The sequence below is a fragment of the Tachypleus tridentatus genome, chromosome 10 (assembly GCF_004210375.1).
Source record: "Tachypleus tridentatus isolate NWPU-2018 chromosome 10, ASM421037v1, whole genome shotgun sequence".
In the NCBI taxonomy this organism is placed as follows: domain Eukaryota; kingdom Metazoa; phylum Arthropoda; class Merostomata; order Xiphosura; family Limulidae; genus Tachypleus; species Tachypleus tridentatus.
This window is the reverse complement of record NC_134834.1, coordinates 59352744-59380322: the sequence shown is the minus strand read 5'-3', so window position 1 is coordinate 59380322 and position 27579 is coordinate 59352744. Positions and strand designations below refer to the sequence as shown.

The window sequence follows — 27579 nt, the reverse complement described above, 5'->3', positions numbered from 1 at the left end:
CGTATTGACACAACAGAGTTTACCGTTAACCCAGTTAACGATTTCATAGGCACCTTCTCGTAACTGTACATCACCGTATATTACTCTCTAGGAAATACTATTGCTCTAATGAGTGCATCTTGATTGCTGGACATCAAACTGTGTATCTCATGAACTTTATCAGTAGTGAGACGCAGATATACCACTCTTTTCATTTCCATCTTATTTCCATTTGTAATTACAAAGTTTATGGTCATGGTCTAAGTGGCGCTGCGTTTGTCAAATCTCTCCATTATTTGTGTGAATAAATATGGATACTTCCCATATTATGCTAGCAAATACATGGTAAATCCATATTCTACATAGAATCAGCTGATTTAAGTTATCTAATATGTCAACGTGTTTTTTATTCTCTGGCTATTGTCAGATGGCAGAAGAAAAACTTGCTATTATTTTCTTTATAAACAACATGAGCCAAATGCTGGTAATAAAGTTCCAAGTTTCTTTTCTTCACAGCTGTGACAGACAATTCAATGTGACTCAGCAAATAACGGACCCATCGATAGGTGGCCTGTTGCCTGAGGTACAGATGCTACCATAAGTGGCTTTTTCACTCTAATATTTCATTCAAAGTAACAGTTTTAACCATCATTACCTAGGACAGTATCTCTGTGACAGTAAGAACGTCCCTTTTTACCATGGATTTACTTAACAGACTTTCTCTGAACTTGGCCATCTGAATATATTCAAAACCTACTATTTCCTTCCTGGACTAAACCTTACCAGGTCAATGACGTTGTTCATCTGTATAAGGAGCTAAACTTTCTGTTGCTAGAAGAGTGGATGAGTGACAGCAGAGCAGAACAAAGTAAAAGTTAATGAAAATGTGAGTAACTTTAATACAATTCATGAATAATAAACTAAAGAAAATGTAGTAGTGTTCAATTAATTCTCATCATACAGAATGGACAAACAATCTTTCATTCATACGATCAAAATACTTTGTCAAAGAACACCACAAATTTGAACAGCAGAAACTGGAGCCAAGAGCACAATCAATCGTGTTCAAAACATCCTAGCACGTTCGCTATCTCATATATCAGAATATTCCAGTCACACGCGAGTCGATTCCATGACAATGGAGTTTCCATCCACCAAAACAACTAGTATCTTAGACAGCTAGTGATTCATTACGCTAATGGCACTTCTTTCTATGTGTAGAAAGCCAGATGTTGAGATCACAGACTCTAAATGTAACATTATAAGAGTATTACACAATACTGTATAACTAAAATTAAGAAAATAATAATACGTGTACTATGGATATCTATATATCTGTCATACAATAGCGTATCATATGACATTTTTATTGCTGTAACTCGTCCCTTCTCCGTTACTTCAGCTTGTCATATAACAGTGCATCACGTGACATTTCACAGGTCTTGGTATCGTTAGTTATTACACGTTATAAGTGATGTGATACCATTAAGCGTACGACTCGTGTTGATAAATATTTTTTTTACAGATTTCCATTTTTTTATTTAATATGTTTAGCACTTTCTTATAAAACTTCTTTTTATTGCTACTTTCCCCTATGCGAAGGACTTTATCAATATGCAACTCTTACTCACTAACGTTGTATTATATCATGTCTTGATAATCTTTTAGGTATGTAAGTAGATCTGGTGTGAGTTAATGGTTCACAGTTCGAACTCCGTTACCGCAAAATTGCTATTCACTCTTTGGAGCGCCAATCAAATCCAGTTCTTGGGTACTGTTGATCAACTGCTTTTACTCTAGTTTATCAGTTCAACATTAAGAACGACTAGGCACATATAGTTATTTTACAGACTATAATATGACTCGTAATCTGAGGGTCGAGGGTTCAAATTCCCGTCACACCAAACACGCTCGCCCTTTCATCTGTGGGAGCATTATAATGTTACGGTCAATCCTACTATTCGTTGGTAAAAGAGTAGCCTAAGAGTTGGCGATGAGTGGCGATGACTAGATGCCTTCCCTCTAGTCTTACACTGCTAAATTAGCGACGGCTAGCGCAGATAGCCCTGGTGTAGCTTTGCGCGAAATTCAAAACAAATTAAAGATTTATGTGAATATTCTAAATAACAATAGGTGAAATTTAAATTTTATCAACAAATTTTCAAGAAACGGATTGAATATATTTGGAATATTAGCCTTAGGAAGGTCAATAATTTGAAATTATTATTAGTCATTACATTTCATTTGAATTTCTAAGTCAAAGTTACTACCAACTCAACCATATTTCACTGTATTCAAAAGTTTCAGAAAAAACAGTTTTATTATTTGAATATGTACCATATTTATATACATAAATATACAAGGTTAAGAAAGAGAAGTGAATATTAGCCAAATCTACGAAACAGTTTTCTGTATACAGTCTGTAATTTTAAACAGTTTTACAATATGAAAATAAAAATAAAATGAATTGTTCCATGGAATATATGAAAGTTATTGTATGGAATATAATATCCCTATGAAGAACAGAATTTGATTTGCTAGACTGTTAATATTATTATATATGTGTTTGTTATATATAGTTTTAATTCACAACAGACTAAAAATGTTTATAAAATATTTATTGTTCGTTGTGACGAATTAGAAGGTAAAAATCTTCAGCGGATAAAACAATTAATACGTCAACTTAGAATTACCTATATTAGTACTGTAAAACCCTATTTATAGATTAAAGTAAAAATTACGTGGGTGCGACCCTCTACACACACACAAAAAACAGTTTGATCAAAACCACGCTCTGCGTAGTTCGGTTAGTCTTACATGCAACACGAGAACCATTATTACTGCGTTGTTATGGCAGAATATATGATTGTAGTGACTGTGTGTGTATCGTGAGCTTTGGTAATTTCAAACATCCGGAAAATTACTGCTTCGCTTCGCCAGAGACTGATGATGCCGCTGGGTCTTCAAGTCCAGATGTGTTCAACATCAAACAGTCTGCCGACCACGTAGGGGTTTCGTGAATAAAACCGGATAATGAACAAGTGAGTGAAAGTAATGTTATCTATCTTATGTTGGTCTAAAAACTTGAAGATAATACGTTTTCCAAGATGACATAATTATTTACGAGTTTCTACATTAGGTTTAGGTTCAATAAACTGCAAATAGCGTCTCACATTATTCCCCTCCCGATCTCCTGATGTTTATATATTAGGAGACGCAGTGTATGTTGGTAGTCACCATCTCTACGGAATCACGCAATCATTCGGACTTCATGTGTTAATATAATCAGACAACGTCTATTGCAAGCTTTGTAGCTTTCGTTTTTTTCGTCTAAACTGAAAGATACTTTAATAATTGTTTGTTTTGAAGTTCGCGCAAAGCTACTCGAGGGCTATCTGCGCTAGCCGTCCCTAATTTAGCAATTTAATACTAGAGGAAAGGCAGCAAATCATCACCACCTACCGCCAACTCTGTGGCTACTCTTTGACCAACGAATAGTGAGATTGACTGAAACATTATAACGCCCCCACGGCTGAAAAAGCGACCTATTAATACTAAATAATGCAATAAATAAGCAAAGCTACAAACCAAATTTAAATTTAATTTTTTTTATCAATGCAATTTGTGAGATTGATAACCTTGGTTAAATATCATATAAGAATTATCGTGGGTTCGAGTCCCTGTCACACCAAGCATGCTTGCCCTTTCAGCCGTGAGGGTGTTATAATGAGACTCTCAATCCCACTATTCACCAACCGCCAGCTCTTGGATGGTGATGACTAGCTGTCTTCCCTCTAGTCTTACACAGCAAAATTAGAGACGGCTAGCGCAGATAGCCCGCATGTAGCTTTGCGCGAAATTCAAAACAAACGAAACCAAGCTGCTTGAAAGTTGAAGATTTAAAACAAAATCTAAGTGCTTAAAAAGTTCTTGGTTTCCACTATCTCTATCTTTCACTGTATGCAGCGAATATTAGCATGTCAACACATGAACGTACAAAAACTTTCGTGCTTTTCACCACGTCTGCCTAATTATTGTTTGCAGCGAAAATTAACATGTTAACGCTTAAATATCCTACAATTCATGGTTTCCAATTGCTATTTCCAGTGAATATTAGTATGCTAATATTTAAACATGTTCTATTTCTTATATTAAGAAATGTTTAAAAATGTTTTTTATATTTCACACCAGGGTATGTTTTTGGAGGATTTTATTTTATGTATTGAGATTAGAAGTATTTTATTTGTCCAAGTGAAACTTACCGAATACTTTATAATTGATTCTAATATTTCAAACTTATTCACTTTAAGATGAGGCTTTGGTCATTATTCTTTGAAGAATTTCAGTCGTTCAAGTGAAATTCATCGGATATTTGAAAACATATTTACCTCAAGCTGTGTTTTAATGAATTTTTCCCAGTAAGTCTGAATATCTTATATGAACAACTGAGGTTCAGTACCTTAAAAACAACAAGAAATAGAATAATTATATTTAATTTACAAATAGCATTAGTTTGACATGTAATATTTAGTCAAATCGTTTATATGACATTTTATTTTTGCTTCGTTTATAGCTAATTATACATATGCACACTTAATAAATATATATCAAAGATTTAATTTTTTAAGCTAATTGAAAGTAAAAAACAAAATATTTGGCGTTCAAAGAAGCATACATAACCTTTCTTAATTTTTAATGCTTTAATATATTGTGCTTTTTCTTATAATAGAAAGCACAAGAGTGGAAGATGTAAGGTGTAAGAGTTTATAATGTCCAAATCATCTGTTACGAACAATGCAATATTGATATCAGATGTTGGATACACTAGCGAAGCGTTAGACGTGATGTTAATGACACAGAACGTCGAAAGCAAAATGTTTCAGCTAAAATAACGAAATAAATCACGTATTAAATATAATTATTATTTATTTGTTGTCACCAGATGGATGGCAAAAGAGCGTGTGTATGCATCATTTGCCATATATGTTTGGTGAAAATTTGCATAAATTTTCCAGAATTTCATTTCTACTGGGCAGATGATTGATATTAATGCAACTATTTCTCATTATCTTATCATCTACCATGGACTTATAGATTATTAAAAACCCCAGAATATTCTGTCGTGATCAGAGCTCTGTAAGTGGCACTAAGGCTTTCTTCTTTGTGGGTATTTGGGTATGTTGAATTTTAGATACCCAGGAGGGTCAGGTGCACAAGACCTCTTCCCCCATTCCTAATTTTCATGTTGGGTACTGCTATATTGTTGTTGTAGTGCTTTTGGTCCAGAGCAACCCTCAGTACTCCGGCCCTTTTCAGGGTAATGTCCATGTATTGTCTGAGTTACTCCTTTTTTATTTATTATTTTTATTTTCTTCTTTTATATATGTGTATATATTTCATTACTACTTTTATTTATTTGTTACTTTTAAATCTATTTATATATATATTTAACGGAAAAGAGAAAGAAAAATAATATCAAGTTTTAAGTGTCTAGTGCATGGTGGCCAGCTTGATTTATATTTCTTAAATATATATTCATAGGAGAGAGGTACTTAGTACTACATTCATCATGTATGTAGTATTTATCGAGATCGGTGCGGCATGGCCAAGTGGGTAAAGACGTTCGACTCGTAATCTGAGGGTCGCGGGATCGAATCCCCCTCGCACCAAACATGCTTGCCCTTTCAGCCGTAGGGGTGTTATAATGTGACGGGCAATCTACCTATTCGTTGGTAAAAGAGTAGCCCAAGAGTTGGCGATGGTTGGTGATGACTAGCTGCCTTCCCTCTAGTCTTACACTGCCAAATTAGGGACGGCTAGCGCAGGTAGCTTTGCGCGAAATTTTAAAACAAACTGTCGAGATCACACAATAAATCATTTTTATGCCAATTTTTATTACAATAATTTAGTGCATTATGCAAGAGTCTTTCAGATACTGTCTCTATGTTTGCATACTTGTCCAGAATGGACATGCGTATTCTCTTAAAGGTCTAATGTATGTTTTTATTATATTATCAAGTGATATGCCTTGATTTTTACCTAAAAGACTTCTTGCATAATTTGCTCTTTTCCATATTCTAGTCAGAATATTGTTAGTATGCTGTATCTACGTTGATTTGGTATGGTAAGTTAATCCTAAGAAATTAGCCCAAGTAGCTAGGTTTGGTTTGAATTTCGCGCAAAGCTACACGAGAGCATTCTGCGCTAGCCGTCTCTAATTTAACGGTGTAAGACTAGAGGGAAGACAGCTAGTCATCACCACCCACCGCCAACTCTTGGGCTACTCTTTTACCAACAAATAGTGGGATTGACCGTCACATTATATAACGCTCTCACGACTGAAGGGGCGACCCTGTTTGGTGCGATGGGGATTCGAACCCCCGACCCTCGGATTACGAGTCGAGTACCTTAACCACCTGACCATGCCGGGTTGTGAAAGCTGGGAGGAAAATGAACAAAGTATGGGGTTTTAGAAACCCCCTGGTATGCATTTCATGATGGTCAAAGGGTTAAGGTAGAAACTTTTCGTAACGGTTAATTACACAGACACAGACCACTTTATATTAGCAATGTTACAATTCTGAAATTAAAAGTACATACAGAAAGAAATATAATGCTGAATTACTTACTGTGTGCAGGAAATTCATTTCTAGTTCAGCACAAAACTACGCAAAAAGTTATTTGTTCCATACCTACCACGGGTATCGAAATCCCGTTTCTAGCGTTGTAAGTCCACATACTTACCGCTGTGTCAGTGAAGGAGAGAGAGGCAGGAACTGTGTGAATTTAATGTTTATGAGTATGAATATACACGCGTTTGTCATGTACACATATGGATATAACCATATGCATATATAAATCTGTCGAAGCATACCATGTAGAATTACATGTATATATGTGTGAATAAATTATAGCGAAAAAGCTCGCTTTGCACATGCATGTATCAACTTTATGTATGAACATTAATAACTGTTTTATAATACAACCAATAAAAATGTTGATCGTGACTGTATTTTCTACATATGTATTATTATACTCCTAGATTTACTTGTGAATGTACACTAAATTTATTATTATATTATTATATCTTCATTTTAAGGATACAACATGAGTAAGTATAGTGTAACTATATCTGTATTTTTATATGAGCTCTGCACTTACGTAAAATTACTTGTTTCTAAATATATGAAAACATTCACAAAAGTACGTGCATTATATATATATGTATATATTTGGTACTATTGTACACTATATATGTGAAAGAATAATCATACATATTTTTTCACAGGAAACAAATATATGTGTATGTAATTACGCTCCTTTGTATTTTTATGTACTTACCCATAACAAACAAATGCATTAAGTTTGGCGCTAGTGACAGTAAAAGTATCTAACAACGTTTCCGTATTTGTATAATTGTGTTTGCAAGCATTTTGAAACATGGTAATAGAGAGTGTTCACTATAGAAAATACACTGTAGTGTATTATATGCATTGTGTAGCACAGTATGTCTTCGTTAAAGTTTATAAACATGAATTGTTATGTATATATTTACAATGAACATGTTATTACTATGTATGTATATCACATCCATGTTTCTATATTATAAGAGTGAATAATACCAACTTATTTATCAATAATTCTGATTAAAGATAAGTTAACCTGATTTGTTCAGTCGAACGTTAGGTTTAAGTATTTATTTATTCATAAATAGTAGGGTTAGAAAGACACAATTTTGTTTTCTTTTATATTTATAAGTGGCCCGGCATGGCCAAGCGTGTTAAGGCGTGCGATTCGTAATCCGAGGGTCGCGGGTTCACATCCCCGTCGCGCCAAACATGCTCTCCCTTTCAGCCGTGGGGGCGTTATAATGTGGCGATCAATCCCACTATTCGTTGGTAAAAGAGTAGCCCAAGAGTTGGCGGTGGGTGGTGATGACTAGCTGCCTTCCCTCTAGTCTTACACTGCTAAGTTAGGGATGGCTAGCACAGATAGCCCTCGAGTAGCTTTGTGCGAAATTCAAAAAACAAACAATATATTTATAAGACAAAAACCAAAATCATAACTTAATTACAAAATTTAGCTATATAGATATACATACACCCATATAGTGTGCTATAACCTAAAACAAACCTAAACATAAAAACGCATGCTATATTCAACCTGGTATATATCCTGCAAGCCAGAGAGAGACAAGGCTATACGGAAAAGTTAAACCCTTAGTATTATCTAATTAGTTATAAATACCCGAAGTTTTACTGTGTGTCTGCACTTATAATTTTTGTTAATTACTATTTATGCTTCACCCATATGAACTGTCTTATAAATAATGTAACTGAAGAAATAATGACTATAATGTGAAAAGGATGACAATTCCAAAGTATTTTACCGAACGTTATAAAAGTGACAGTCAATGTCGTTATTCAGTTCTAAGAGCCGAAGATAGTCTTGTGGCGGTGGGTGTTACTGGTTAATAGTTGAAAATCAAGTTGTAAATTCCAGTTCCTTCATGCTGGCTGGTTTATAACCATATCGCTATTACATTTACATGAAGCGTCTTATCAAGTTTGATATTGAGTTGACATGACATTTTTTGATCACATAATTAGTAAAGATGTTCCGTCAAGTTGACAGTTAAGACAGTGTTGTATACCATATCATTGTTTGGAGTCAGTTTTTTTTGTTGTTTACAATCGACGTAGAAGATTCGGTTAATTGCATACAAGTCGTTGTCATGGTAGTTAATAGCCCATACGATTTATCTAACTCTAATGATTAATTAGTTATTACTATTTTTAAGTAGGTAAAAATTAGTCAGAACGAGTAGATAGCTTACCAGTCTAAGTATAATGAACCACGATCGAATCTCGTCCACTACTATCAGACACAGCCCTTCTTTTAGCTTCTCTGAACACATGGATCAGATTAACACCCGAAACATAGTATAAAAACAAAATAGTAAGAAAAAACAATATTAGCTAACTTGCAATCGGGCTTAAGTAATCGTTCATGCTGTTAAATATAATAAAAAAAATTCAAGTCATACAGTCAAAAGACACTAGACATGAACGATACAAATAAAATTCGCACGTGTATTATTTTACACAGGATGAATTGGAATTCGGTAAATTTCTTAATATAACTGTAAGCTAATATTTCAAGGTAAATTTCACATACGTCCTATTTGTTATCTACAGAATACCGACACTACCTTATCACTCTTTTTTTGTCATCAGTGCGAAATAATTTATTTGAAAATTAAATCATATGGAATTCAGTCTGGCCTTTTAACTTCTGAAAATGTTATTTTGAGAGGGATTAGGACTAACATAATGCTGGAAGTAACATAGCATACAAACCTTTTCGTTGGTGAAATAGCATAAAGTTGCAAAATAGCTCGCACCATGCTAGCTGTGACATGAGCTCTTTTAAAAAAAATAAATAAAACCTTACAGCTTATGAAAAGTGAAGCGTTGCTTTTCGGTTAATCCCGTTCATAATACAGCATGTTTCTTCCGGATGGACCAAGAAATGTTCCTAACTTTTATATCCTTCTTACGCCTGTTCTGATAACAAGTTTTAATGTTGATAATAAATAAATTGTTTGTTTGTTTTGTAAATTTCTCGCAAATCTACACAAAGGCTATCTGCGCTAGCTATTTCTAATTCAGCAGTGAAAGACTTGAGGGAAGACGACTAGTCATAACCGTCCATTGTCAACTCTTGGGCTATTCTTTTACCAACGAATCGTGGGATTGACGGTACACTATAACGCTCACACGGCTGAAAGGGTGAGCATACTTCATGCGACTAGGATCCTCAGATTACGAGTCAAGCACCTTAACCGCCTGGCCAGCAGATAACAGAAGAAACAAAGAGAATTCTTTCGAGGATTGTTTATTTAGTACACAATATTTTAAAAACTTGTTAATGTGTAACGTTAAATAGATTTTCGATACTTCCCAATTTTAGAGAGTTACTTTGCTTATTTAAGATTGTGGGATGTAAAGTAATATAAACTTTTGTAATTCAGTAGAAGAAATACAACCGCCTTGGTTTATTAAAATTAAACTGATACATAAATATATTTAATGTAGTTAGTGCTGTACATGAACAAGTTTCCTTATAAAAAACATTACTCAGTTACTAACCTACAGAGAAATCACGATTATAAGGAAATTGACGTAAGCCATTACAAGCATGAAACAGACTTACATCAGAAATTAGCCTAATTAAAGTATATAAACAGTTGTTACTTGAATAAATGAGAATTTCATATCTATATTTACTTATTCAGTTGAGAGTTAAGTTTTCTTCATGAAAAAGTGTCGAACAGAATAAAAGTATACAATCCATTTATTCAAGGAAACTTTGATCAACACCTGCTTTAGTTTTAATGTGTACACTAAACTATCTTTAAAATAACAGTAAAAAGTAAGGCAATATATAATATCTTTGTTCACATATATAGAGCTGATCGTTAGCCTCTTAATGTAATCACGTACTTAAACTTTATTTAAGAATCCTTTGAAAATGTGTTTCTGTTGTTATTATTAAATATCTTGGATATCTGTTTTCTGTTGTTATTATTAAATATCTCGGATATCTGTTTTCTTTCTAATCATCGCTCTTTTGTTTTGTAACAACAAATGATTATTAAAAAGTTAGAGTATGTTTAAAAAAGTTTCAGGTCTGGTGTTGCTCGTCTCATAATTCTAAACCTTCCCCAAATAATTTTGCAGCTTGTGGTAAAAACTGCAACTCTGATATAACACTTAAGTCACCGTACACATTTGTAAATAAAAAAAAACCCTATTTGGATCACTTCAAAGTGTTGGGAAAAAACATGTATAGCCCATACTTAACATTAATTTATACAAGTATATCTTACAAATTATATATTAATTATTTTAAACGTTTCAGGAAATTACATTTAAAAATGTTTGCGCTTTGATAAATTTTATTCATCTGTTCTAGAGCCAAGCCACATTGGGTTATCTGCTGTTTCCACCGAAGGGAATCGAACTCTGGATTTCAGGAAGTCCGTTGCCTTACCAAGGAAGAAGATGTTTAATGAACCTTTTTGTTAGGTTTCAAAATTTCAAAAATATCCTGTTCTGCTCAATGGAATAAAATAACATGTTTCAGTATACCAAACTCGTACATTAGAAGATGTAATATTTTGTATGCTAAAACAATATCCGGAGAATGTGAAACGAAAACCTAGAAACTAATTCGCACGCATTTTCTGTTCGGCAGTTTAACTTACTTCAGATAAATCAAAGTCAGCTAGATGAAAAATTAATATCTAAAATAGAATAAGCATTTCAATGACGTTGATTAAGGTATTACAGAAGTAGAAGCGGGCATATAATTTCAAATGGATCTTAATCAAACTACAGTTCTTCTGTATTCTAAACCACTCGTTTTTTCTACATTGCCTTAATATATTTATAATTGAAACATCAAATAATTTTTGTAGTCTTCTTAGACAAATAACATCCGTATAAAAACAAAACAAAATAAGATTCATCTCACTTATTGAACGTGCAAGGTTGAGTTATTTCTTTGATTCAACAGTCATTAACCTGAGTAAAGCTGGAAAGTACATAAAATACGAGATATGGGTTTCTAGACACGTTTCATATTACATTCTAATTTAGCATTAGCATAAAGAAAATGGTTTATAATTTCATGGAACTGCATTTGGTAGCTTTAATTGAATTAATACAAGTACTATATTTTATGGCTTTTAAGAATCAGTATAATGTCACTTAAATTTTTACCATTTTGTTGAAGAGATTATTTTTTTTTCAAGATAAGTGTGTTGAAATTTGACTGAGCACAATGATAAGCAGTTTCAGCTATAATCTAATTTTATAAGTAACGTATAAATTAAATGAATTAAGCTGACAAACTCTTAGTTTCGAATAAACTAATAAATAATGTATAATGTTAAACACATACAACTCGAAAATAGGTTTTCATAATGTGCGACTAACGCAGTCTGGTAGGCTTCTGCTGCTCTCTCTAGTGGTGACATTTTCAGATCACAAGGTAAGGAAAAGAAAAACAATGTTATTTATTGTCATTCTTTTAAGCCTGTTTATTGCTTTTTTAATGAGGTAATGTATATTAAAAAAAAGAACAAACGTTTATCTTTATAAGTTTACTTTAATAAAGCAAACAGAGGACTCACTATGAAGTCAACCATTTCGTATTCCACAGAGAAGTATTGCTTAATTTAATAGCCCAAGAAAGTAAGAAACTATTCAGGCACAAAATTATGCTAACAAAAATGCATTTTGAAGAATCTAGTTAATTTTAGAAAGTTGTCTACACCTAATTGTCCAGAAGCAAATGAAAGAGTATAATGTTATTATAGTGTGAAGATCTATTTGAAAGTTATGTTAAAATTTGAATTTTGAAATAGAATTATTATATAATCAAACACACATCTAAATCAGACTTTCAATAAAATCAACTTCAGATGTACAATTACATATAACATAGCTATATATTTACAAAACGAGAAGGGTAGGATTTTAGATTCTATATACACTCTCAAACCTTATTCTAATAACTCTGTACAAGAGGTAACTATACAATATAATATGACAATGTTTAAATTTTCTTTGCATACAGTGTAACAAACTGTTGTCAATTTCTATGCTAATGCTCATATTCTTTTTATACACTCATTTTTCACAGAATTCCGTTATCAACTGGGATGTACACCGGAAATATTCCGTTTAAAGGAACTGGTCTATAACAAAATTGTAGCTGACATGTTTACTAACAAGGCTTTGGCATTCAAGCTGTTTCTTTAGACAGGCGTTTATATTTAAGGGTGAACTGGAGGTCCTAGACGTTGTCCATATAAATTATAGGGGTAGTACATGCTTGGATGTGGTAGAGGTGGTATCGCAACTCCAGGCAAATTTGGAAAAGTTGTCTTGTATGGATGAAACCTGTTGACATTTAAGGAACTTACTGGGCTGAGACTGGTTGGATATGTACGTCGGAGTCCAGTAGAAGTGGTGAAGGGAGAAGGTGAGCTGTAATGAAGGTGGCAAGCTGCAGCACCGAGACCAGGTGCTGAGGGCACACTAAGGCTAGGCGATAGCATAGGTAGGTAAGAAGCGCTGTCCGCTGCAGATAGGTTAGTGTGAGTCCTGAGATGTTGCAGTAACTCCTCTGAAGAGGTAAATCTTTTACCACAGTAAGTATCTCCTACCATCCAGCTGCACACGTTAGGCCTGGGTAACACGGCGTGAGAGAAGAGTTGAGAGTTGAGGCCAGATAGAGCTGAAGTTCCACCCGCACCAGGCGAAGCCGATCCTGGCAGGCCAGGGACCAGACTAGCGAAACTGTTAACACCTCCTAGAGTTGCTATTCGCTCGTGTGTGCACTGGGTGCAACCATTAGGACACTGTCCAAACTGGGCGCTCTGCATGCTTAGCTGACAGTTCATACAAGAAGGGTCTCGACACACGGGTACAAAGGCTGTTCCACCACCAACTGTTTTTACACGAGCGTATCCGACATAAGGAGTGAGTCCACCCATAGTGTATCCCCCAGGTTTGAGACTGCTTGACCCACTTTGGGATGCGATAGTAGAAGGAAAGGTGTGTGTTGTGCTCACTGTATCTACCGGAATATGACCAAGCATTGGAGAACAACCAATGCAGTTGGCTAACGGATTTAAAGAAACGTTGAGTCCATGCTTGTAGGATCCTAAAGCTAGACCACTAAGTGTGTCTTTCGATGAGTCAGAACGGCCTAAGTCTAGACCGAGTGAGGACTCTGATCGATAGCCTAGTCCGCTAAGAGTGTTATGGTTTACTGATATAGAATTAGAATTTGAGTAATTACTAGATGCTGATGTTATTGATGAACAATTTTCACTGGTAGGTGTACTGTGACGTATCTTATCTGCGTTTCCAGATGGAGAGATTTTCCCGCAGGATTCAGCTGGAGAACTGCAAGGATTCACTGGGGATGTTGTCTTTGATGATGGCGTCTTCTTACCTGCTTCTCCATTAGATTCCAAGTCTTTTTTTGATGGTTCATATGACTTAAAAGCAGGCTTGTCTTCACTGTTACTACACTTGTTTTTGGTTTTCTCAGAGTCTCGAGACTTCTCCAAGGCCGGAATGATGGGTTTATGATTGGGATTGTCAGCACCAATGTTGTTGCAAGTCTGCGCCAGCAACGCCAACGGGCTCTTCTTTGCATCGAGCTACAGACAGAAACAAACAAAACATTAACACGCATGTACAATTTAAAAACGTAATATGTTGGAAGATTAAATTATTCTTTTTATGGAACAGCTCTAGCTGATTATCAATTCGTAAGCCTGAAACTTTATTTCTAACGAAACAAGATAAGAGTCCATGGCATTGCTGACCCAGCTCATACTGTGAAAAGTGTATATGTTAATAACAGGTAAGGCTACTTAAGTATGATAGATTGAAACAGTTGAGGTTTCCTAACTACATCTTGAGGATTAGAGCCTGTCATTCTAAACACTGTACTGTTTGCTAATATAGAATCCTATGTAGAATAGGTAAAGCTATGATAAAGTTCAACAATTGAAAACCTCTTGAAGAAAACCTACCTGAAAATAACCATTACATGCAGATACCAAGAAAGTTAGGTATATTAAAAATACCGCAGTTAACAAAATGTATCGTTTGTAATGAAAACCAACAGTACTAGAAATAGCTAAATTCGTGTTTTTAATATTATCTTAAACACATAGTCACGATAACACATACTAAAGATTATATAGATTGTTATTGAAGATAAGATGTTTTATCTTAAACTAACCGTTTACCAATCTTAACATACATTAAAAATATACATAACGAAATGGACGTAAAACAATACATTAAGTAGAGGATTAGAACAGGCTCATTTATATGGTTGCAAACTTATAGTATATTAGCAAAACTACTAGGCTCGAACCTAAATGGATAGGTATATGAAATTACCAACAGTAGCCTTTAAGTACCACGCTATGATACATAGTATCGTGTGACGTGAATGGTAAATATTCATATAAATTAAATCGTTTATAGCGCTTTCATCAACATCGCTGTATTTCACCTCTTATTTTACTGATAGGAACGCTTTCACACTGTTCCAGTTTGTAAAACATCAGTGAAAACAAAACTGTAAATCATGATAACTCACTTAATATCGCAAAACATTTTCATTGTACAATATTAGAATGGTGGTAGTACACTCAAAACGTCATAAAATGTACTATAACAGCTATTTTAAATGCCATTTGAGGGCGCCACAAACCAGGAATATGCTTTTGCTTGTGACATCACCAGGGGAAGTTTTGTTGGAATATATCTTGGCTGGCACTACTGTGTGTGAATGACTGGGATAACACATTTGATACGATATACACTAAAAACATTTCTCATGGTTTATAAATTTCTAAGAAAAATATAAGGCAAGTTTATATTTTTATTGGTATACATACTTTCAATACAAATAAAAATCCGGACATCAACATTTCACGTGAACAATAATTTTGATAATATATCTCTGAAGACTTTGGATAGTAAACAAATATATACTCGTATATTTTTTAATAACGCAAAAGAATATTATCTTCCGTTATTAAAAGAAAGTTTACGTATAAAGTGCACCAGATAAAAAGCTTCCAGTGCAAAACTAAACAGATACATCTAGATTTATTAATTCAAGACTTATTTCAACACGATTTTTATGACGTGTGCTCTGGAGTTTTAACATAATTTAATTCATTTGAAACGAAGGCTACCTAATCTTCCACAAAAATAAATCGTGATGTTTCTTTTCTTTTAATGTGGGGGTTCAGTTTTTGAAGCTTACTTTACACGGACATGATACGGCACTCGCAACCTACATTGTACAGTGTGTGTATATATAGGATGTAAAACACAATTCTAACAATAAATTAAGCAAAATAAAACAACACCAGCAGGACCCGGAGAACTGAGAAATAAGTCCTATAAATCATCATCCCAAACTGAAAGGTATGTACATGAATATTTTCTATACCAGAACAATTTCCCTACATAATGTTGCATAAGGCATTGGTGACTGATGTTCCGAACTGTAACGATAATTTAATCACCATTGAGTAATATAGTTGATTACGCAATATAAAATACTTGAAACTGTAATGGATTAGTTTGGTCGTGATGTAGAGTTTGAATCAGTAATGTGAACTAGCTAACACTGTCTAAAGTCCTTGAAATTGTAGCGATAAGTTTGATCACCGTGTAATTTTTCTGTATTGTGAACTAATATGGTAGACAACGTAATTTCAAGTACTTATGCGACAAATCCGAATGAAAGATTAATGAGAGTTTTAAAGACTCTATATTATTACTCTTATAAGAAAAGAGGCGACTCCAATGTACTGTAACTGTGATGTTCTGTATATTAGTCTTGTAGCAAAGTGGTGTCCTTTATACACAAGGGCCATCACTAGATATACAGAGTAATTTATTACTCTGTGTTTATAATGATGATCCCTAGATACAATAATAACGGTGGATCCATAAACTACAGTCCTGTACTTAGTGGTAAGTCCTCACGCAGCACATACGCTCTCAATCACTACGATAATATTTGGCCTGAATTACAAGACTTCAAGAGTTACTATGTAGGCATGCTAATAAATCTTTTATTATTTAGTAAAATTTACAAAATTGTGGTATAAATAGCTCGATGTTTAAATAGTTACATAATCATCATAGAAACTACTTAACTTAATATCAAATTGATATTCCTACCGTTGTTGGTAATGGTGACAGATACTCTGGTCTCAGATACTGATTGCCAGTTAGCAGGCTCATCTTGGCCGGGTTTGAAACACTAGTGTTCCCTCACCCTCGTATGCGGCTATGTGCCTTCAAGATGAAGTAATATCCAGTTTAACACAATTTTCTTATCACTATGTCTTTCATACGGCAAAACCTGTACTCCTGGCAAAAGCTACGCGAAGCGCGTTAAAAGAACGACGTTGGAAACCGTCTTACGGTATCACTTCTGAGTTCAAACTGCTTGGACGTTAAAACTGTTTTGCGAGTCAAGGCGCCCTCGTAATACTGAAGCGCCACCAGGAGGAGCCAATCGTGGATAACTGCTTTTGACAAAGTAGACAGCCATTGGTGAGAAAGCTTGCGATGACGTCAGATCATTAATCACTTCAACATGGTGTTTAGGAGGCAAGTCAGCACCAACCAATCGCATTGAGCAATGGCTAATGATTTGGCAAGCCGCCAGTTGTCAGTCTTTGCAACACCATCCATCAAGAATCTGTCAGAAGTGTCAATCACAGTTGATTTATGTCAGGTTGTGTTGTAGGGCCTAGGGTTTATGCAGGCTCCAGGAAGCCCTTGTTGGTGGTCACGCTAGAAACTCCTATAATCATGCTTCTCTCAATACCAGTTTCTTCAGAACTGACAGGTAGGGATCTCTCACTGCGACAACACAATATTTCAGTTTACACCACGTGCTTCTTTCTGGTCATGCGGCTGCTTTGTATGTGAATAGGTCAAGGGCCGAGTCTAATCTCAACATTACATTGTAGTAACATCACCGCATACTGGGTTATAATATATATATATATATATATATACAGAAAACTGAATAAATATACTTTAGGTTTTTAATATGGTTGGTATTCTACAAGTAAGGTAAATATAATTTTATATGAAAACAAATGCTACTTCTAGTTAATATTCAGCGATTTAGTGTTCACACTAAAGCTTTTATTTTTCCAGTTCTAGTTAACATTGAATCACCTTGTGTTTACATTAGAGCTTTTATTACTCCCTGACTTCAATAAATGTTCACCTGGTAGGCAATAATGAAATATTTGTATAATAGAAGTCTGGATAGTGAAATAACATGTGATGGATACTTGTGTATCAAACACTATAAGAAAAGAAAGATAACAATAATTGGTCATAGCCTAATACCAAAGTTGCTGAAAGGTAATTGATGTCAAAAAGTTTGTTTCTTTGTCATGTTCGTGCAAAGCGACATAAAGGACTATTTGTGAATAACTATCTCTAATATCAGGTAAGCCGTTATTCATCAGTATTCATCTTTATTTTTTAACTGACCGAATGAAGGGACTTGATTGTCACTTTCATAGCATGTTTTTTGCGACAAGAAAAACAAACAAACGAAAACGAATTCGCTCAAAATTGCACGCGTTTCAAAGGTGCATGGTGGCGTCCTCTCTTGAGACGTAATTATATCATTTTGTAGATTGAATGAGAAGTGCTGTGTCTGTAAATATGTCTAAAACAACTTAATTCAAAATTCTACTTTCCTATAATATGTTTGATAACTAGAAAAACCTCATGGCAAAAAGTGAAATTTTTGAACTACACATTGAAATTATATTTTCACTTTGAAGTCACGCAATCGTTGTAGCAGTAAGCAGAATAGTGGCATATTTACTTCCCGTATGCATTATGATACTATGTCTGGAAGTTACAGAACACGCACAATATTAATCAAATGTTTATTTGTTTTATATTTATCAAATACTAATAACTGTGTTTCATATAAGATGAAAAAGTTATCTTTTGACACAAAGCCGCACAACAGGCTGTCTTTGTTTCGTTCACTGACAAATTAAACTGAAGCATATGTTTCAGTTGTTTATTTTTATAGCAAGATCATCAGCAGTTATTCTTTGATAACCTGTGGTTACTATTCATTGTTTCTACAATCATCTTATCCTTTAACTTGGCCAACCATGGGCGGGAGGTTAGGGAGTTTGACTCTCAATTCCCGTCACACCGAACATCCTCACTCTTTCAGCCGTTGAGACGCTATACTGTTCGGTCAACCTCACTATTCGATGGTAAAAGAGTAGCCCAAGATTGGTGAGTGTTGATGACTAGCTGTCTTCCCTTTAGTCTTTCACAGTGAAATTTGAGACGGCTAGCGTAGACAGCTCTTGTGTAGCTTTGCGCAAAATTAAAAAAACAAACAAACAGATCTTCTCACCTTTTCTCTTTACACACACACATATCAAATAACCTTAATATCATATAAAGCTTTTATTAGGATATAATGAAATAGACAGATTTGCTTAGTATTTATTATTATTGACATTATTGTAAAAATTCTGCAGTGATTGTTTTAAAATAATCGTCGTTTAAAACACTTATTTCTACAATGTTTCTTTCTCAAACTTCGAAAGCAATTATGAAACAAATAAAATTAACGACGTTTAATTATAAGAGGAGTGCGGTATTGAAATAAAACTGATACTTAGTATGTGTTTTCCTTGGTTTTCCTGGAGTGTTGTTTGTTTGTTTTTGAATTTCTCGCAAAGCTACACGAGGACTATCTGCGCTAGCCGTTCCTAATTTAGCAGTGTTAGACTAGAGAGAAGGCAGTTAGTCATCACCATCCACTGCTAACTCTTGGGCTACTCTTTTACCAACGAATAGTGGGATTGACCATCACATTGTAACACACCCATGACTGAAATGGCGAGCATGTTTGGTGCGACTGGGACTCGAACCCGCGACTCTCAGATGACTAGTCGAACGTCTTATCCCACCTGGCCATGCCGGGCCCTCCTGGAGTGTAAGTAAAATCTTTAGCATGTGTTATATGATATCTACTTAATCTTGCTGAATGTATATTAACACAGCTTATTCCATCATGGTTTTGTTTGTTTGTTTCTCTGTTGAATATCACACAAAGCTATTCTATGGTTATTTGTGATAGCCGTCCTTAACTTTGAAGTGAAACACTAGAGGTATTGCACTTAGTCAATCAACATCACCTATCCTTATACATTTGTCTGTCCTTTTACCAACGAAAAGTGGTGTTGACCCTCACATTATAAAGCCCCCAGGGCTGAAAGGGCGGAGCATGTTTGGTGTGACTGGAATTTGAATCTGCGCCTCTCAGATTACTAGTCAAGGGTCTTAACCATCTGGATATGCTGGGCCTTATTTCTTCATAATAGGCACATATAATGTGAAATTTGTGACATTGGACAGCTAAGGTGATATTCTTAGTGATACGCCATTGTTCAATTGAATGTATTAAGTAATCCACTATTTCCTCAATCTTTTTTTTTTTCCTCTCCGTGCTCTATATATGTATCTTATACTTAAATTTCCTACATGTTTTTAATTTTAATCATCTTGACTAAGCCTATTTGATCCTATGACTGTCTTTCTTTCTTTTGAAAATATTTTATATACTTCTGAAGAATCGAGTTTGTCATGTAAGGTGATTTAAATTGAAGACGATACTGGCGCCACTGGGGTGCAGTGTGGTGCGCCTCCAGCCTAGATAAACTATTTATGTTTCACAAGGCGTTACTAATGACACAGGCTTGATAGTCACCATAACGACGACTACACTAATACCGACAGACTTTTAACTTTGATAGTAGCCGACAGCACTGATCTCAACTCACGTTTACCCGCCGGCCTTCTTCAGGCAACAGTACAATTATAGGGCTGACCGAAGAGACACATTCCTAATAAGTTTAAGTAAGGGGGGCTAGGGCTCACCTTGTCTACACTTAATAAGTATATTCAAAGAAAACCAGACCCGACGAGACCTGTAGTCACATTTAAAAAAATATCAACTGAAGGGTTGTGCCAGAAAATACAAATATACGTGGAATACTCCTATAACCATCTCACACGTGTAGTAATGGTCGTAAAAATGAGTGTGTATTTGAGCATGTAAAGTGTTATATTGTAAAGTAGCTTGAAATAAATTACTCGCAATACATAAAGCTAAAAACAACAACAAACAAGAAACATAGATAGTAAATTGTATATATTTAAATATATGTATTTGGTGATGTCGTGGGAACACAACTGTACAGAGTGTTATGATATTCTGAAAATCGAAACAAATACCGACAACAGCAACAAAGTTTAAGTATTATATTCGGTTTTATCCACCATTTAAAAATATGACTCAACCCTTGTCAAGAGAATGTTACTTGCACAATTTCATCACTTTTAGTGTTTTAAACTATAAAAACAACTCTTCACATATTTATATTCTACTTTCAAAACGGTAGAACGCGAAACACAAATAACCAGACCACATGCATCAGCAACTATTATCCACAGTCTCTACTCTAAGTATCGTTGAATGTGTGATTAAAACATTATCGACAGTGTGTATTCTAAGTACTATTGAGGCTGTGATTCAATAATTATCCAAATTTTGTGTTCTATTTTCCATTAGATATCTGCTTCTTTATTTCAATCTAAATAAAATGGTTTGAATTAGTTATCGGCTATCATATTCCAGTTTTTACTAATATCATCACCAAAATAATAAAAAGTTCACTTTGTAGGAGTTTATAAGCTTTCAAGTCAGTCTAATGTTGGAAATACTACAATATCTTTTGGTACTTTAACATTAATATTAACATTAACATTAACTTTAACGTTAACATTAACATTCGTTTGCAATGAGTTAAAAGTAGTTTTACAAAACACTTTTTTACTTCTTAATTTGTAGCCATAAAATACATGAATAAACCTGCAGGAACCTAAATGAATAAAGGTATAGGGTTCCAGTTTATTTTATAACCACTGTTTTGATGAAAGTTGCATGTAATGACAAGAGAAAACCCGAAACTTCCTTCAATAAAGACTGTCATATCTGAATAATACCATTTAGCTTTTGTTACGCACGAACCACTTTTGAGTAACTCTTGGAGCTCACATCATGTATCTTGCCTTAAAATGGTGTTTGGTACATCTGAAAAACTAGCCTATGAAAATCTAGGGCTCCTAACCTGATCTCAAAGGATGCTGCATGAAGGAAAGAGGATACTAAAGGATGGAATGAGTATCCCTTGAAGACGGGGAATGTTACGTGATGTTATAGTTCTATAATGTGGCGCTAGAGGAAAAATAGTTCCACAAAGTGCTAGCAGAACGGACAATTGAATAATTCCAAATTGTAAGAGGGCGACGAAATCAAACGATGAAACCAAATGTTTTGTTACTTGGTTTGCTCGTAAACTACCAGAAGATGGTACTGGTGATGAACGTTGTGTCATGTTAGACAAATATACTACTCTTGTATTCTGCATAGTTCTTACAACGATATCAAATTCTGCATTGTCATTATGGTCAACTTTATAGTTTCGCCCATTCCTGACAATAACAAATGCTTTATGTTTTATAACTTGAAAATTTGTATAGTGTAATTCATAAATATCCATATACTAGTTTAACTTATAATATTCACAGTGGCCTGTTTCCATATTAATGTAAAACATCCAGCCTCTAGACATTCATCTCATACATCATACATACTCATACACTGATTTAATTTACAATAAACGCAGTTCTAAAAAAGAACTGTTGCTTTATAAGTAAGGTGTTTAAAATCTAGATATTTTTATTCGAATCATATAAACTAAACTAAATACAATATGTTCAGATAGTAAAATAGGCAATTGAATTATATTTATGTCATATATAGTACTGTTTTTATTTCGAATGCGTAAAAATTAATATTTTCTTTGTTACAGTTTGATTATTTGTGTAGTATACTTCATGTTTACAGATATATAGTTTAGCTTATATTTCAGTTGTAGATACTGTCGCTTGAGTCACATGAGTTGAAAGTTGTCATTTATATCTAAAGGGAAAATAAGTACAATTACTGTTTTCAGATTGTCGTGGCCATTATATACCTGGTTTCATTCTTATGTGTGCTTTCACTCATAAATTATTAAACTGTATATGAATATTCGGCTTCACATAAATATAGTTATATTAATATTAGGCTTTCTAAAAATTTTTTTAGTACAATACTTACTGTAAGACAAATCCAATTACTTATATAAGCTTTGAAAAACCGGGTTTTCTGTGATATAAATTAGTGAAAATGATATAGTAACACTTAACTATTTTTATTTTCAGTCACTGGTGTGATCATTCTTAGGTGCATTAGTGTTAAAACTTTTGTTAAAACTTCTTATCGAAACGTGTACATGTGTTAACAACATTATTCCTTATTGTAAAAGCTGTAACTTGTAATAAAATAATACTCATAAACATTAAGTAAACTCAACATGAAACTTATCAATTTTCAATTCCATGTTTATTTTTCACAGCATCTAGATATATTTGCTATAGTGCCTGCATTCAATGTGATTAAAGTATTGTGAATGACAGATTATAACATACTTTACTTTTCTTTCATTCTTAAATTTCTAAAATTTACTTCAAATACCAAACACTATATCGTGAACATAACTGGTACATCTAACGTTTTGTGATAAGAAATAAAGAACTTATGGCACATACTTGAAATCTGTAAAAGCAATATTACAGTGGAACGTACATGATATCGGATAATCTAATTAAAAATAATATGCAACCAAGAGTATTGTAGATTCATTTCATACAAGTACTGATAGTGTAAAAGTTAGTCACGTCACAATGTCGGTCACCATTTCTGGACGTTTTGTTTCAAGTTAGTTATAATATTCGTAGAAGACATTTTATGCGAATACATATCTAATATTTGTTGTATGTATAATGCACATTTGATTATAGTTTACTTTAGAGATAAAAATCAAGGTTGCACTGTACTACGTACAAAATGATTGAATAACTCTTTCGTATAATCTAAATGAGATAATCTGTTATATATATATATATATATAATACAATTTGACTTTATAACTTAACAACTATAGTAGTGTCATCGTTCAAACCCATCACATAAATGCTGTTATTCGTATAAACTATTGGATGGTTTAGTTGAACAGTTGCTGTATTGTTCAGTTTGGTTTTATTATCCTTCATACAGTTTTTGTATATTTCTAAGATATATTCATATGGTATGTACTTATAGAGCTCTGCTGCATTTACAAATGTATATGACACAATATAAGTTTTAAGAACCAGATATATACTTTCAGGCTTGTGTATCATAGTAACACTGCACTTGTGACATGAAAAAGTTGTTTAGGTGAACAATATATTTATTTTCTAATCTGAACATTCACATTAAATTTATGTTTGTAGAATCATAACACTATGCAATACAATTTTTACATTTTCTTGTTCCTAGGCAGAAAATGTTATTACCCAATTGCTTAAGCCTAAAGTCAATAGAAAAGGCCTATTTTTCTCTTCAAACTTTGCTTTTGTGGCTTGAGTAATGAAATTTTAAAATTTACCCATTTTCCAGAACATTCCAGGTAGATTCAGTGCTGAGTAGCTGATAGAGAATTTTCAAGAGCTTTCTAAAATGTTGTAGAGCTTACGAGAATTTTCAAGAATCTTTCAGAATTTTCTAGAACTTTCCATAGTAATATATGTACAGAGGCTCACCACTCACCATTTAAGTTTAGTTTTAGCTACCTAAGTACACACATAAACCTATCTGATTTTATCAGAGATGGCATCAAAAAGCTGCAAGCATTCTGCTATGTATGTGGCGAAAAAGTACTCTGTGACAGCATGTGCTAAAATGTGTGAAGCCTAGAAGGCATATTTCGGCATACCTGTCGGGTATCAAAACAAACACTGGGCACCTCATTTTTACCTGCGAGCATAGCAAGAAAAGTCTAGAAGGTAAGACAAACAATTTTTGCTTACTTGAATAGTAATAGTTTATATTATACAAATTCTAGACCTTTTAAAATTTAAATATCTTTTAATTTACTTTTTTAATTTCCAATAGTATAGGAAAAATGTCACATATAAAATATTTTGCGTGAATCTCTCACACATTAGTTGTGGATGAAATAAATTTATTCTTCATAATAACAATTTTATTTTGCTCTTTTGCAGGATGGTACAGAAGGGAAAAGAGAGCCATGAAGTTCGCTATTCCAAAAAATTCGCGTGAACCCACTGACCACTCAAGCAATTGCTACTTCTGCATGGTGGACCCTTCCAAACGTCGGGCTGGCAAGAATGCATCCACTATCATGTATCCGGACCGTCCATCATCCATCGCCCCAGTGCCACATTGCCCTGAGCTCCCTGTACTCACTCCGCCAGAGAGGAAGCAGCCATCCTCAGAAGAGAGCAGCAAATCATAAGAGGAGATACACGTTGAAGATCCAGATTACAATATCAGAGGTGCAGCTAGTGAGAATAACCCATACTACCATAGAGACCTCAATGACTTGGTCAGAGATCTTGATCTAACAAAGTATAATGCCGAGCTTTTGACATCTAGGCTCAAGGAGTAGGATTTGTTAGATGAAAGTGTGCAAGTCGCAAGTCAGAGGAAGCGTCGCCGACATTTTTCAAGCTTCTTTATTCGTCAAGATGGGTTCTGCTTCTACCACAATGTATCCAGTATGTGCGAGGCAATTGGAACTGCCTGTAACCCGAATGAGTGGCGCCTCTTCATTGATAGCTCATCCAGAAGCCTTAAAGCTGTGCTGTACCATAACGGGAATAAGTAACCGTCTCTTCCCATGGCTCAATCAGTGCATTTCAAAGAACAAGTCGAGTGCTTCCGCCAAGATATAATGGACTTTGAACGCCGCTACAAAGGAGCGTATAACGAAAACATGATGAGAGACTATATTTGGGGGCTTATACGTGAAAGTGATTTACATTACAGTCGCAAATCTCGAAAAACTACTTACTTCTAAACATTTCTGCATAACTTTAGTATAAATACATGCAAATCTTGATTTATATGTTGTTTTATTCAGATCTTATGTAAATAAAAATGCGCAAATTTGCCCACCTTTATATATAAAATAGGTTAATTTCTAAATTTTATTATCCAGGTCACAAAAGCAAAGTTTGAAGGGAATAATAGCCATTTTTTTGTACTTTTACAACCTAAGCAATTAAGAAATAACACATACTATTCAGGAACAATATTTGTGTTACATAGTGTAATATACGACATGTTTACCTAATTATTTTTCTTACACTTTTTATTAATCTGGAATAAATACTGTAGCTCTTTTATGTAAGTATGTGTTTTCTTATAGCAAAGCGACCTCGGACTATTTGCTGACTCCACCGAGGAGAACCGAACCCCTAATTTTAGCGTAGTAAATCCGTAGATTTACTGCTGTACTGGCGGGGCACAACGTTATGTTAAAACAAATATTAACTCTTGAATTTATGACTGGTTAGTTACATTAAACACAATGTATATAACATACGTTGCTATACACTTTATCAGTCGTTTTAAAATCTAATTTCTCATGTGCCTGTTTTCAGTATGATTAAGTTTTTCCACATTATTCAACAACTGCTGACTTAGATAGTTACAAGAAACTCATGTATGTTTTGCAGCTTACTGTTAGTGTCCAGTATATAATTAATGATCAAAGGTCAGGCTTTAAATGTTTTAAAAGGTAGTATTCCCATGACGAACGTACGAAAAGAGAGACTTGGCCAACATAGGCCATTATTCAAAGTGCTGGCAGCCAGGAGCGCTTGTGTGAAGCAGAAGAACTTATTAATACAGACAGGATGGCTTCTACCATTAGTTGTAGCTCCCTCGTGGTTTGACAGAACATGCTACTGGAAAAGCTGCTGGAATACAAAAATATGGAACGCGCAAAATGGATAATTTTCTTTTTTTTTGAAGAACTGATGTATTCACTTGACTCAATATTTAGGAACGACACTGCACAAAATGTTAAATTCTATGTATCACGAAATACATTCTGTCGTACAGAATGACATGTCACCCATTTATGATAAAGCAAAGATTTTAAATCAGTTATAACAAAGTCATCAAACCTTTCACCCAGAAGCAAAGTAAACCATTAAAGTCCAGATGTATTCGTTGGTTTATGAGAAATTAAATATCGTCGAAAACGTTTCTCTGAAATATAAAAAAAAGCCGAAAAGCTAATAAATAAAACGAACTTTAATGCTGATCTATTTTGGAAAATTAATGATAAGTGGAAGATCCATCTCAAACTGTAATATAATGGATTTGATAAACGATGTATTATGTAAAACAAATTATTTTAACCCAACTGTGCATAAAGAATTTGAAGATCAATTATCAGATATGAATATTCCACAAGAGCCCGTGGGAAATTACGAAGGATGTTAGTATAAGGAACACGGATATAAAGCAACAAATAAAAATAGTCTGGCGGACATATCTTCAAATATCTTAAATTTTGAGTCAATTTGCTCCAAAAACAGGAAAATGTTTAAATGCCATGCATTTATATTACCCTTGTGGACGACCCCTAAGGTGGATGTGAACTTATGAATCGGTCCAGTTGTTTTCTACGGAAATTGAATGCAATTTATTGTACTACAGTATGAAAATAAATCAACTTACTTATAAAAACCATACTTCAAGATGTCTTAGTTAACTGAAAAATGATTCTTTTCAGTTATTAGCATCATAAACATGATAATTGGATGATATTAATAACTTCATGATGCATTGTTTTACATTGATATAATAAACGAAACTGCTATAATTCAAATTAAAAAGATTTTTGAAACCTGAGTTTATTTGTTTAGAGTGCCAAACATAATCACATTCTATATCATCTAACATATATTTATTCTGCTACAGAATCCATTTTAAATCGACTGA

The 27579-nt window shown here is 34.1% G+C and overlaps 1 protein-coding gene and 1 long non-coding RNA gene across 2 annotated transcripts in view; one reads left to right on the top strand and one right to left on the bottom strand.

The window, feature by feature from the left end:
- LOC143229374 (uncharacterized) overlaps positions 1 to 11136 on the top strand; it is a 46604-nt gene extending 35468 nt beyond the window's left edge. Inside the window, exon 3 of the long non-coding RNA XR_013015836.1 lies at positions 10957 to 11136. This is a non-coding gene — a long non-coding RNA (uncharacterized LOC143229374). The remainder of the gene's footprint in view (positions 1 to 10956) is intronic.
- A 997-nt stretch (positions 11137 to 12133) lies between these two features.
- On the bottom strand, positions 12134 to 17104 carry LOC143229372 (zinc finger protein Noc-like). Its single transcript, XM_076461610.1, has 2 exons — positions 16782 to 17104; positions 12134 to 14221 (listed from the first exon to the last, which is right to left on the bottom strand). Exons 1-2 carry the CDS (start codon positions 16842 to 16844, stop codon positions 12824 to 12826), a joined length of 1461 nt encoding a protein of 486 aa, XP_076317725.1. The 5' UTR covers positions 16845 to 17104; the 3' UTR covers positions 12134 to 12823.
- Positions 17105 to 27579: the final 10475 nt, after the last annotated feature.